At 46.8% G+C, this 12,552-nt stretch overlaps 1 protein-coding gene across 1 annotated transcript in view; it reads left to right on the forward strand.

Annotated features, from left to right (window-relative positions):
* The first annotated feature begins 578 nt into the window (after positions 1-578).
* The window catches only part of COL24A1 (collagen type XXIV alpha 1 chain), a 241,707-nt gene continuing 229,733 nt past the window's right edge, over positions 579-12,552 (forward strand). The window contains exon 1 of the mRNA XM_040407488.1: positions 579-864. Within this exon, the coding sequence (XP_040263422.1) occupies positions 809-864 (56 nt within the window). The 5' untranslated portion in view covers positions 579-808. The remainder of the gene's footprint in view (positions 865-12,552) is intronic.

The raw sequence follows: 12,552 nt of genomic DNA on the forward strand, positions 1-12,552 counted from the left end.
ATTCTGTTGTGGTCCGTGGTAGCGGAATCAATAATGGCCGATTATTGATTCCGCTACCACGGACCACAACGGAATTCGGAATCCATATCGGGATTCTCCGCTAACCGGAAGCCGAACTTTAGACGCCGAACTTAAAACAGAAGTTCGCTCAACACTAGTTGTGTCCTATGTGTCACGCGACACATGTCGTCGTGTAGCCCTAACGATAAGGGTTCCTGATCATGTCTATAGATTGGTCGGAGGATACTGATCGCTTGATGGTCCACAGCGTAGGTTCAATGTGAGATACAGAAGCTGGATTTCCCTTCTTGATTCTGCATCTTGGCTCACGTTGCTTTGCACGACTTCCTGTCCTGAGTATATCTGGATGTAATGCTGGCAAATCAGTGGTCAAAAAAAAAAGGGATTACTGTATGTGATGAATAGGAGGAGCTTCCACTAGTGACACACATATACATCTCCTCACACAGTCCCATATACTATACCGCAGCTGCTGATGTCATCAGCAATCACTGTGTGCTGAAATCTAACACCACCAGGCAGGATTCTCCTGCAGTCACAGACAATCTGCACTGAACACAGAAGGAGCTGGAGTTGTTCTGCTGACTGCGGAGCCCAGCTGGCCCAGAAGAACTCGCCAACTTGTCCCAAAACTTGCAGCAGGACCAGGTGCAGCGTGCCACTGATGGGTGCCAGTCCCTGGATTTTGCAAGCCATGCCAAGGGGTGGATGTGCCTGCAGCTACCTGAATCTTACACTTGGCTTCTGATTTCGATTAGATCTCAGCTGTGTGGACAAATGCAGACAAATGCATTTAGGAGCTCAAAGGACAAGGAGTGGATGCATCTCTCCCATAGCAAAAACGTAAGTCGCCAGGTGGGAGGTCATGGGTACAGTCATTGCTATGCCAGTTATAGAGAGCAGATTGTACAGAGAACATGTAACTCTTTGGCCAGAATTCCTACTGAACTGGAAGTCTCTTGGTTACTTTGACCGGCCAGTTCTGACCTGCAGAAAGCCTTAAAAATGCCTTGGGTTCGAATGAATTGCAAGCCCTTGTGGCTCACGTGTGATAAGATCAGTTCTGCCTGTCGTGTCACTGCCGTCATCTCCTTTTTGGACGAGGTTCTCAGTTTTCTTTTATTATTACGTGTTGCAGTCAATATTTGCTTTACCGTTGCTACAATGTTATTACCGGTATATACCGGCAAGATATTCCACATGCTTGACAACGCCATCCTGCAATTTTGTTGTGCACCCTGTTACCGAATCAGGCTGTCCTGGCTGCGTCTCGCAAAACGGACGCAACAACTTTCCCACGTTTGTTCTTTTTTTTTTTTTTTCTTCACTCAATGCCTTTCTATCCGCCGTGATGTTCCAGGGATGAGGATATAGGTAGAAGTAGACACAGGGTGGACTTCGTCAGGATCGTGGCTGTCCATTGAGGTGGCTCGTCCTTATATATACAAATTGGCAGCACTCCAGAGTTGAAGGTGAAGTAATTAATGATTTTATTCAGCCGGACATAATTGGAGGCAACGTTTCGGACTGTATTCAGCCCTTCATCAGGCCCAGCATGGAAGCCGTCTCATGCCGGCTTTCACGTTGATGCTCCCCACGCCGGGCCTGATGAAGGGCTGTCTACAGCCCGAAACGTTGCCTCAAATTATGTCCGGCTGATTAAAATCATTAATTACTTCACCTTCAACTCTGGAGTGCTGTCAATTTGTATATATAAGGACGAAATAGTTCCCGAGGTGGAGTTGGGGCCCAATCTAGACGAGCAGCACCCTGTGAAAACCAGTGATAGATGAGTGCTGGGATCATTTGAATCTCAACATTGAGGTGGCTCGTGTCATTGAAGGCTGACGACCACGTTAAGGCTAGGTTAACAGCTGAGCGTTTTACAGCGCGTTCCTACGCGCTGTGAAACGCTCAACAGGCAAAAACCAATGTTTCCCTATGGGCATGGTTCTCACCTGAGCGTTTTACAGCGCGTACGAATGCGCTGTTAAAAGCCCTACGCCCCAAGAAGTACAGGAGCGTCTTTGGGGCGTATTGTTGCGCGTAACACCTCTGTTTTTCATTGTGGTCAATAGCAAGAACGCGCGTACGACGCGCGTTTCCAAAATACAAAAACGCCCCAAAATACGCCTCACAATCGCCTGTAAACAGCGCTTATCGAATACGCTCAGGTGTGAACCCAGCCTAAGAGTCAATGCGTCACGTGCGGTGACTTGTAAAGTGGCCCCGTCTGCCCGGACAGCTTCTGCAATGAGACAAATAGTTGAAATAGATGACAGGAGGTGAATTTGTTTGCCTAGTGGCCTGGGTATACACTGTAAGGAACCGCCAGCTATATGACAGAGTAAATACACCCCCCTCAACGCCCCGAGGGCTGCACTTGAGTGGAAAGTATGTATGAAAACAGAGGGGTATGAAACATTTCTGGGACAAAAATGGAACCCTGAGCGCTGTGTAAAAGCTATTTCCAGGGGATGTCACTGACAGCCATTCTTAGCCGGTCTATTTGTGACAGGAATGACACTAACTGGAGGTCTAGTGGGCTGCGAGCTGATATCCCCCATATGTTAGCAGTTTGGGAGACGCCATCCTTCACATATTTGTATGAACTTGTTGTGAGAGGAACTCGGGCTGCAACCACTGAGGGCTCCTCAGCTCCTAAATGTATAACCAGGAGTCACATTACACAGGCTCTCGACATGCACGGGGAGAATCGTGACTGGCCTAGTGATAAAAAGCGAGGATATGGCAGAGGTATTCTGCTGCGGCATGAAGAACGCCATATTTCAGGGTTTATTCACACCTTGCCTCTAAGAGCGGTCTGGCGGCATATGGGTTTTTACTGCCGCCGCCAGATGTTACATGGAAGTCCATGGAATTTTAAACAAATATTCCTTTCAGGGACAGAGAGGGGTGGTTGTCTGCAGCGTGCCGTATTGGTGGGATTTTTTTAACGACAAAAAAATTCCATATGGTTATCATAGAAGCTGTTCACGGAGCGTTTCCTAGAAGTGCAGAAAAATGGCATTCAAAAATAAAGACGGCTACAGTAGGACATATTAGGGTCCATATTATGGCTGCAACATAAGACCCCCACCCCCTTCCCTGTGGTTCTATAGGTCACCATAGGGCTATGCAGGGATCTAGCTTCAGTTCACTACAACCAGGGGTGCACCACCAATGAGGCCAGGTGAGGCCATCGTTTCAGGCGACAAGAGGGGGTCAGTGGAAGGGCCATGTGCAATGAGCGCTTTCATTGTTGCAAAGGGGTTAGGTTAAGAAATTGGCATTGGGTGGAGGGAAGGAGGGGGGGCTCCGTTTCAGTTTTCGCCTCAGGCAGCAGAAAGGCTAGGTGCACCCCTGACTACAACCACAGGGATATCAGGAGTTAGAGTCCCTAATAGGTAGTATATGGCAGTCAAAAATGTGTCCTTCAGAGCAGAAATAGTGATTCCGTTGTATAGTGTTGCTATTAGAAATATCTCTTTAAATGTGGGAGCGATCCAATAATAATATATGAGGTGTCGGAAATGATGAATTCCCTTTCCCGTCTTGCATTGGGACATAGATTACAGGTTGTTAATGTACAATTCGCAGTCTGTGGACCTGCTGGATGGGAAGTCGCATAAAATATGACTTTCCAGTGGAAAGGTTCAGTGATAACCCCATGATAGGGAGATTCTGCATGTGCAATAACAAGAATACGGCCATATTTTCCGTAAAAACCGAGCATTTTCCACAGCAAGTTTGCATGAAGAAAATCTGCAGCATTAGGCCACCTGCTCACGAGTGCAGGTGAACGCACATGAGATCCGTATGAATTTCCGTCTGCGTTTCTGCAGCATATCCGCACCAAAATCGGCAATGTCTATTTTCTGTTTCTGAACGAAGAGTAATACTGCACCAGCAAAGTGTATGAGAATAGACAAATCTCATGTACATTTTGCTTTTTCATTCCCTGCAGAAATTGACCTGCCGTGTTTATTTTGAAATGCGCAGCGTGTCAATTGTTTGTGCGGATTTCACCCTTTTCAATGAAAGGGTGAGATCTGCATCAAAATCCACATCAAAAACTGCATGTGTTACTTTGGTGCAGAAGATCAAGGAAATTTTGTGCAGAATGTATGCAAGACACCCCCGCACCTGTGTTTAGGTCACCTTAGTCTACCTGCACACGTTGAAGATTACGCGCTGAAACCCCCCCCCCCCCCCCCCCCCCCCCCCCCGCAGAATAAGGGCTCGTTCACACGACCATTGGTGTCCCATTCCCATATTGCGGACCACATTTGCGGATTCGCAATACACGGGGCATCGTTCCGTTGTCATTCCGCATCACGGATGCGGACCCATTCATTTCAATGGGTCCGCAAATCCAGAGATGCAGAACCGAAGCACGGAACGGAACACTACGGGAAGCACTACCGAGTGCGTTCTGGGGTTCCGTTCCGTGCCTCCGCACCGCAAAAAAGATAGAACATGCTATATCTTTTGGCAGAACGGAGGGATCGCAGACCCAGTCTAGTGAACGGGTCTGCGATCCCCATGCGCCTGCCCCACTGAAGGTACCCGTGCATTGCGGACCGCAGCACGGGACACCAACGGTCGTGTGAACGAACCCTAATAAAGTACCAGCAAAGTGTATGAGATTAGAGAAATATCATGTACATTCTCTTCTGTGCAGAAATTGACCTTCCGTGTGGATTTTGAAATCCGCAACATGTCAATTCTTTGTGCAAATTTCAATGGAAGGGTGAGATCTGCAGCAAAACTGCATTAAATCCACACAAAAAAAAACTGTAACGTGCGAATTTTGATGTGTATTTGGAAAAAAACATGCGCATTTTCTGTTTTGAAACCCGCAGAGTAGTTAATGCGGTTTTCCGTGCGGATTTTGCTGCATTTCTACATCAAATTCTCAATTCAGATTTTGATGCAGATTTGCCCCAGATATCACCCTTTTGCATTGCAAAGGGTAAAATCTGCTATGAAAATCTGGACAAACCGTGGACGTGCTGCAGGTTTCAAAATCTGCACCAGAGGGCATTTTCTGCACAGAAGATTTCTTCACCGCGTAGAGAAGTTTTTGAAAACCTCATCTACTTAGCTGTTGATGTATTAGGCTAGGTCTACATGACGACATTTGTCGCGCGACATTTTGTTGCACTAATGTCGCGCGACAATTTTTATAATGGCAGTCTATGGTCTCGCACTGCAACATGCGACATGCTGCGACTGCGACGCGACAGTCGCAGAAAATCCATTCAAGATGGATTTTTCTGCGACTGTCGCGTCGCAGTCGCAACATGTCTGGTGTTGCAGTGCGACACCATAGACTGCCATTATAAAAATTGTCGCGCGACATTAGTGCAACAAAATGTCGCGCGACAACTGTTGCGCCCTATCTGTCGCGCGACAAATGTCGTCGTGTAGACCTAGCCTAAGGCTACGTCTACACTGCAATGTATTAGGGCACAACTACACTGCAACATTTGTAGCGCAACATTTTGTTGCACTAATGTCGCGCAACAATTTTTATAATGGCAGTCTATGGTGTCACACTTCAACATGCTGCGACTGCGACGCAACAGTCGCAGAAAAATCCATCTCAAATGGATTTTCTGCGACTGTTGCGTCGCAGTCGCAGCATGTTGCATGTTAAAGTGCGACACCATAGACTGCCATTATAAAAATTGTCGCGTGACATTAGTGCAACAAAATGTTGCGCGACAAATGTCGTCGTGTAGACGTAGCCTTACACTGCAGCTTATCCGCGCGGGAAATACGCACCATTTGCATGTTGCCTCACAGTAGAAGGAAAGTAGTGAGATTTTCACAAATCCCACCCACATGCTGTGGACATTTCCTGCAAGAAAATCCACAGCGGACCCCACTGATGGCCGTAGGTGAACCGACATGTAAAAAGTTGACACAAGAGTCTGATATCCTGATTATTATTTTATGATTCTTTAAAGGGGTTGTCTCGCTTCAGCAAATGTAATTTATCATGTAGAGAAAGTTAATACAAGGCGCTTACTAATGTATTGCGATTCTCCATATTGCCTCCTTTGCTGGCTGGATTCATTTTTCCATCACATTATACACTGCCCGTTTCCAGGGGTTATGACCACCGCTACATGTGTGCCTATGTGCGCTCTTCCACGATCCCGGCCACCAAAGAGGCTGATGCCTTTTCCTGTAGTGTGCAAGCACGACCACCGCTGCTGGATTGCAGGGTGGTCATAAACCCCTGGAAACGAGCAGTGCATAATGTGATGGAAAAATGAACCCAGCCAGCAAAGGGTGCAATATGGAGAATCACAATACATTAGTAAGTGCCTTGTATTAACTTTCTCTACATGATAAATGCCACTTGCTGAAGTCAGACGACCCCTTTAAGTCACCTCTAGCAGCCTCCTTCAGATTAAACATATTCCAGATTCCCGGTTGCGCTGCACTCTGGATGCTCCTTGGCATGTGTAATGAAGCAGGCACTGCTGCGGAGCTGTCAATGACCTTCTCACATGGCAGGCTGCGAATACTGCCGATCTCCAAACCATTCTCTCTGACTTTCTTTTTGTTCATTTTGATCCTTTGTTCTAAGCATCGGCTGCAATTAATGATCACACTGTCTTTTATTATAATATCGGCAACGTATTCCTCATCGCTGTACAATCAAGGGAAGCAATATACAGTATATAAATGAAAAATGTACATTGTAACACAAAGATTTAATAAAAAGGAACAGGGACAGAAAAACATGGCTACTTTGTTACAAAAAGAGCACCACCCCTGTCCTCAGGTTGTGTGTGGTATTGCAGATCAGCCCCGTTCATTTCAGTGGAGCTGAGCAGGAATTCCACACACAACCTGTGGACGGAAGTGGTAATGTATCTGGAAGAAATCGGCCATGTTTTTTCTGGTCCTAGACAACTGCTTTAAAGGCTATGGACTCCTTCGGGGGAATTTTTTTTTATGGTTGCATTCTGGGCTAAAATAATTTTTTTCATTTGGTGTTTATTAAAAATTCTCAGCAGTTTTTGTGATACATGATCTTAAAAATCTGTCTATTTGCAACCTGTCCCTCCTGAGTTCCATCAGCTGAAGGCTCATGTGAAGTCTTATCTCTGATCTCCTGACCTCATAAACACTCCTTTAAACCATATTCTTATCAGTTTGATAAAGAGTTTAGTTATAATGAGTGCTTATGAGGTCAGGAGATCAGAGAAAAGACTTCACATGAGCCTACAGCTGACTGATTTTTAACTGCATGTATCAGAAAAACTTATGAAAGTTTTTTTAATAAAGACTAATTGAAAAAAAAAAAAACTTTTTAAATAAAAAATGTTTTAGCCCAAAATCAGTAGTGCAATCATACAAAAAAAATTACCCTGGAGTTTTAGAAAGCCTTTAACCACTGTAGGAGGATGGAATAATCTAAAGGAAAGGTAGCAAAGGATTTAAGAGCCCTATAAAAGGATCTTCCCAGCTCAGACATTTACGGTATATCCGCTTCATCTTGTAGATGCAAGTCCCACTTCTAGGATAGGGTCCCCTGACCTACCTGGTGAGGCAGCCGCTAAGCATGCTCGCTATTTCTGTACTTCCCATAGCAGTGAATGGAGAGAGCTGTGCGCATACACGTTCAACTCTCTGCACTGGATGCACTGGCTGGTGCCCATCTTAACAGGTGGGTCAAGGACCCAATGTTCTCCAGTAGTTAGTTAGGAATACCCCCACAGACTTCATAAGGACCCCCTCTATTAGGGCTCGTTCGCACGACCGTCGGTGTCCCGTTCCCGTATTGCGGACTGCATTTGCGGATCCGCAATACACCGTTCCGTTGTCATTCCTCATCACGGATGCGGACCCATTTATTTCAATGGGTCCGGAGATGCGGAACGGAAGCACGGAACGAATCACTACGGAACACTACGAAGTGCTTTCTGGGGTTCCGTTCTGTGCCTCCGCACCGCAAGAAGATAGAACATGCTCTATCTTTTTTGCGGAATGGAGGGATCGCGGACCATTCAAGTGAATGGGTCTGCGATCCCCATGCGCCTGCCCCACGAAAGGTGCCTGTGCATTGCGGACCGCAATTTCAGGTTCACAGCACGGGACACCAACGGTCGTGTGAACGAGCCCTTAGCCAGTGTGAAGAGCCACCACGAACAGCAGCTCTTGCTCTAACTCAATGCAGCCGTGTATTACTTGGTCACCAGACATTTATATGGGCTACAAGAAAAGTGGGCGACCAGAAAGAGCATAACCCAGCAATCATAGGTGATGCCCAGTGGTTAGAGGAACCGGACCTCCAGCAATCAGTGGATGGCCGGGGAGGTTTCAGGGTAATCCTGCTAGGACAACATTTGGGCCATCTGTTTGAACGGATTAGTCTTTTCACACAGTGCAGTCAAATTGAGGTGTTTGCTGTGATTTTTGCAAAATCACACACTTTAAAAAGAGTCGCTGAAATTTACATCTTGAACTTTTTTTTTCTATATTGTTTCAAATAGTTTCTCCTACTTAAAGGGACCTGTCCTGGTAACAGATTCTTCAGTCATTCTGTCCCAGTCCACATTATGGCTCACGTAATTTTCCCTTCTCTCATCCTCTCTGTATTCCTGGTGATGGAGGTATGTTGATTAAAGGGGTATTCCCATCTCAGACAATGGGGGCATATCGCTAGGATATGCCCCCATTGTCTAGTAGGTTCAGGTCCCAGAGGTGGGACCGAAACCTATCTCGTAAACGCAGTTGAAAACCACGCTAGTAAAGTGGTGGCCGGCAGTGCCAAGACCGGCCACCACCAAGCGTTCCTATTGGCCTGCCAAAAATAGAGGAGTAGGGCGCTCGGCTATTTTTGGAATCCCCATAGAAATTAACGGGAAGGCACTGCGCTTGCGCGGCCACCGCTTCAATTCACTTCTGTGGGGCCGACGGAAATAGCCGAGCCTGCTATTACGCGGTGCACCCTCCTTCACTTTGCCGGCTGCGTTTACGATAGGTGTGGGTCCCAGAGGTGGGACCCACACCTATCAGACAATGGGGGCATATCCTAGCGATATATGCCCCCATTGTCCAAGATGGGAAAACCCCCTTTAAGGTAGACTATACATGTAGAATTCAATGGATCTGTGTACTGGCTGTGAAGAACACGGACATCACATAGATGTGCATCAATAATATGTGACTACGCCCATAATCCAATGCAGCGAGGAGGATCATCTGGCTTGAATCTACACCTTCACAAAATCATTTGGAAATGCTTAGGATGGGTCGGAAATCAGTGGAGATCCCACACATACTATATGCTCTCCTGCTCTCCCCCCAGTCTGAAACGGGACCAGTTCCCATGAGTAATGGAGGTGAGCACTGTCTGGTATCTATATACTGGACATTCATAGAAGATAATTCATTCAAGTTTGCACTAAAGGACTTTGAATAGTGGGTCAGCAGCAGCTGATCTTAAAGGGGTATTCCCCACACATACAATCACTACAATATCCCCCCATTGTCTGATAGGTGCGGGTCCCACCTCTGGGACCCGCACCTACAAGGAGAACGGAGCCGGGGAGAGCTGTGGCTGGTGGACCCTGGGTTTCCCGGGGACCGTCCACCACCAAGCACTGCTCCCATACAAGTAAATGGGAACGCACCGTGCACGCGTGGCTCCTGCTCCCATTCATTTCTAAGGGGCAGACGGAAATAGCCGAGCCAGTGCTCTGCTAATTTCAGTGGCCCCATTGAAATGAATGGAGGGCGGCAGTGCGCCCTCCATTAATTTCCCTGCTCCTTTCTCGTTGTAGGTGCGAGTCCTAGCGATATGCCTCCTTTGTAGGAGTATTCTAGACTCCTGATATTGACGACCTGTCCTCAGGATTGGTCATTAAGATCTGATTGGTGGGGGGTCTGTCCCCAGCAGCTTCTAGATCAGGAACTAGTGCTTTGAATCGAACAGGAACAGCTCCGTTCAAAGGGTAGTGGTGGTACTGAGTTACTGCAGCTCTGTCCCCATTCACTTGAATGGGAGCAGTGCTGCAGTACCCCAGCTCGGCCACTACACTTTGAACAGAGCTGTGGTTCTGGCTCCATTCAAGAGCTACTTTCAATTCTAGAGGTCGCAGGGAAGAGCCGGTCACTGAGGGTACAAAGTGTCAGACCCCACCAGTCTGATATTAATGGTCTATCCTGAGGAGTACCCCTTTAAGCCCGGGATTTAGATGGCAGGAAAGTTAAGAGCAGGAAAGACCGCTCTAGAGCAATGCTGCCTCCTGAGTCGGACCCCCACAGACCAGATATTGATAACCTATTCTGAGGATAGGTCATCGATATCTTACTCCTGGAAAACCCCTGCTGGAAATAATGAGGTCATTTCCACATCTCAGTCAATTAAGTCTGAGCCATTTTCAATAGCTACTTGATGTAACACAGTCCACCACCTTCCTGGTCTGTCCTCCTATGAACTTGTGTGTGTGATACAGAATAGCATAGGAAGTCCATACAATCTGCAGCACTCATTAATCTTCTTTAGCCTTGTATCGGATTATCCAGCACAAGCCAGAGGACTAGTGTTCCTAATGGTGTGCATGCAGTGGCCGATGGCAGGAAACTATTGATTGCGTTCAGCTGCATACCCCATATCGGGAATGACCTGGATCACATTGCTGGGGGGGTAGGAGTCAGCAGATACATAAAGTCAGGACCACACACCATGTAGATGTTAGGAATATAGCGTATACGTTCTTCCAGAAAACAGAGGACCCTGTGTAAAAGCTGTACGTGGGTTCCTTACGCCAGTAGCTCATCATAGAGCGCCCCCCATATGTCTGTGTAACAATCCACTAGTTACTGTGAGCCATGGCGTTCATTAGCTTCATCCTTGGGGGAGGGGGGGGGGAGTTTTATCTCTCATTGGAGAGAGATACCTTAGGCTACTTTCACACTAGCATTTTAGTTTTCCGGTATTGAGATCCTTCATAGGGGCTCAATACCGGAAAAAAAACGCTTCTGTTTTGTCCCTATTCATTGTCAATGGGGACAAAACAGAACTGAACAGAACGGAAAGCTCCAAAATGCATTCCGTTCCGTTTAGTTGCGTTCCCAGACCGGAGAGCAAACCGCAACATGTTGTATTTTGCTGGGATGCGGAGCAAGACGGATCCGGCATGACCTCCAATGCAAGTCAACGGGGACTGATCCGTTTTCTCTGACGCAATCTGCCACAATAGAAAACTGATCCGTCCCTCATTGACTTTCAATGGGGGTAATGCCAGGTCCGTCTTGGCAATGTTAAAGATAATACAGCCGGATCCGTTCATAACGGATGCAGACGGTTGTATTATCAGTAACGGAAGCGTTTTTGCAGGATCCGCTAGTGTGAAAGTAGCCGAAATCGATGTGAGGTGACTTATGGGCCATACATGCTCCTCTGGAATTTTAGAAAGAAAGGGATGCAAATGCTAATGCATCCCTTTCTTCTTATCTTCATCCCTTACGTGTAATCTAATAGGCAGTAGGTGCTAGCTGCCTTTCGGATGGCAGTGGGTTCACGGCCAGGGGTGGACTGGGAACCTAAAGTAGACCTGGAAGAAAAAAACTAAAAGTGGCCCTATGTTGTAGGTGGGTCCAAATTGGCAGAAGGTGGGCCAACACAAGTTGGCAGGGTCAGTAATACCATAGTGCAGCACAGAATACCATCCCAAAGAACCAAATACCACAATGCGGCATAAAATACCTCCCCAGAGGCTGTCCCTCTGTGGTGCCCCTAAGGAGCTGCCATGTTCTGTCCTCCTCTAGTTGTCTCTAAGATAAGGTGAGAAGTTGGCCCTAATATCAAGCCAGCCCTACCTTCAGCGTGCCGCCTGGACTTCCTCTAATATCGACCCCTATAGTGCCCCCCCTGTAGTATATACCCAGCCAGTAGCAGTGAGGAGGGCATGGGTGACCTGTGGGGATCGGTCCACTGAGAAAATTCCCTGTATGGTCTATGGCCAGTTTGCCCATGCCCCCTTATCTAACGGGCCCTTGTGTTGCACTTATGGAATGATCGCCACCCATTGTATATATGGTCTCCGTGGCTGTATGGTGCGGTTCCCTTCTTTTTTTTTTCTACATGTCGGATAGTTGCTCACACAGGTGGCATATTCATATTATTGGTTCTTTTTATATGGAGAGATAATTATATCTTTTATATCATGTAATACCCATATGAATTGTTTAAGAAAGCCTGCTCAAACTTCATGCATTGCTTTGTAAATGTTTTAATTGTTAAAGTGTAGTTCCCCCCTGCAGCCTGTGAGTGGCACTGCAATGATTGCTATTGGAGCCGTCACCGCTTTGTTTTACAAAATCCTGTTATTCCTCCGATCTTTGGACTGTCCCATTCCTCTGGAAATGTCTCAATACATTAACAGCTGGGTGTTACTTTTTACCATTCCCCTTGTCAATGGGGCATGTCCCTACGCACCCTGACGCTTTTCAATCCAAAAAATCCAGTGTCCTAAAATTCTTGAAGACTTTATTTGTCGA

The sequence above is a fragment of the Bufo bufo genome, chromosome 9 (assembly GCF_905171765.1).
Source record: "Bufo bufo chromosome 9, aBufBuf1.1, whole genome shotgun sequence".
In the NCBI taxonomy this organism is placed as follows: Eukaryota; Metazoa; Chordata; class Amphibia; order Anura; family Bufonidae; genus Bufo; species Bufo bufo.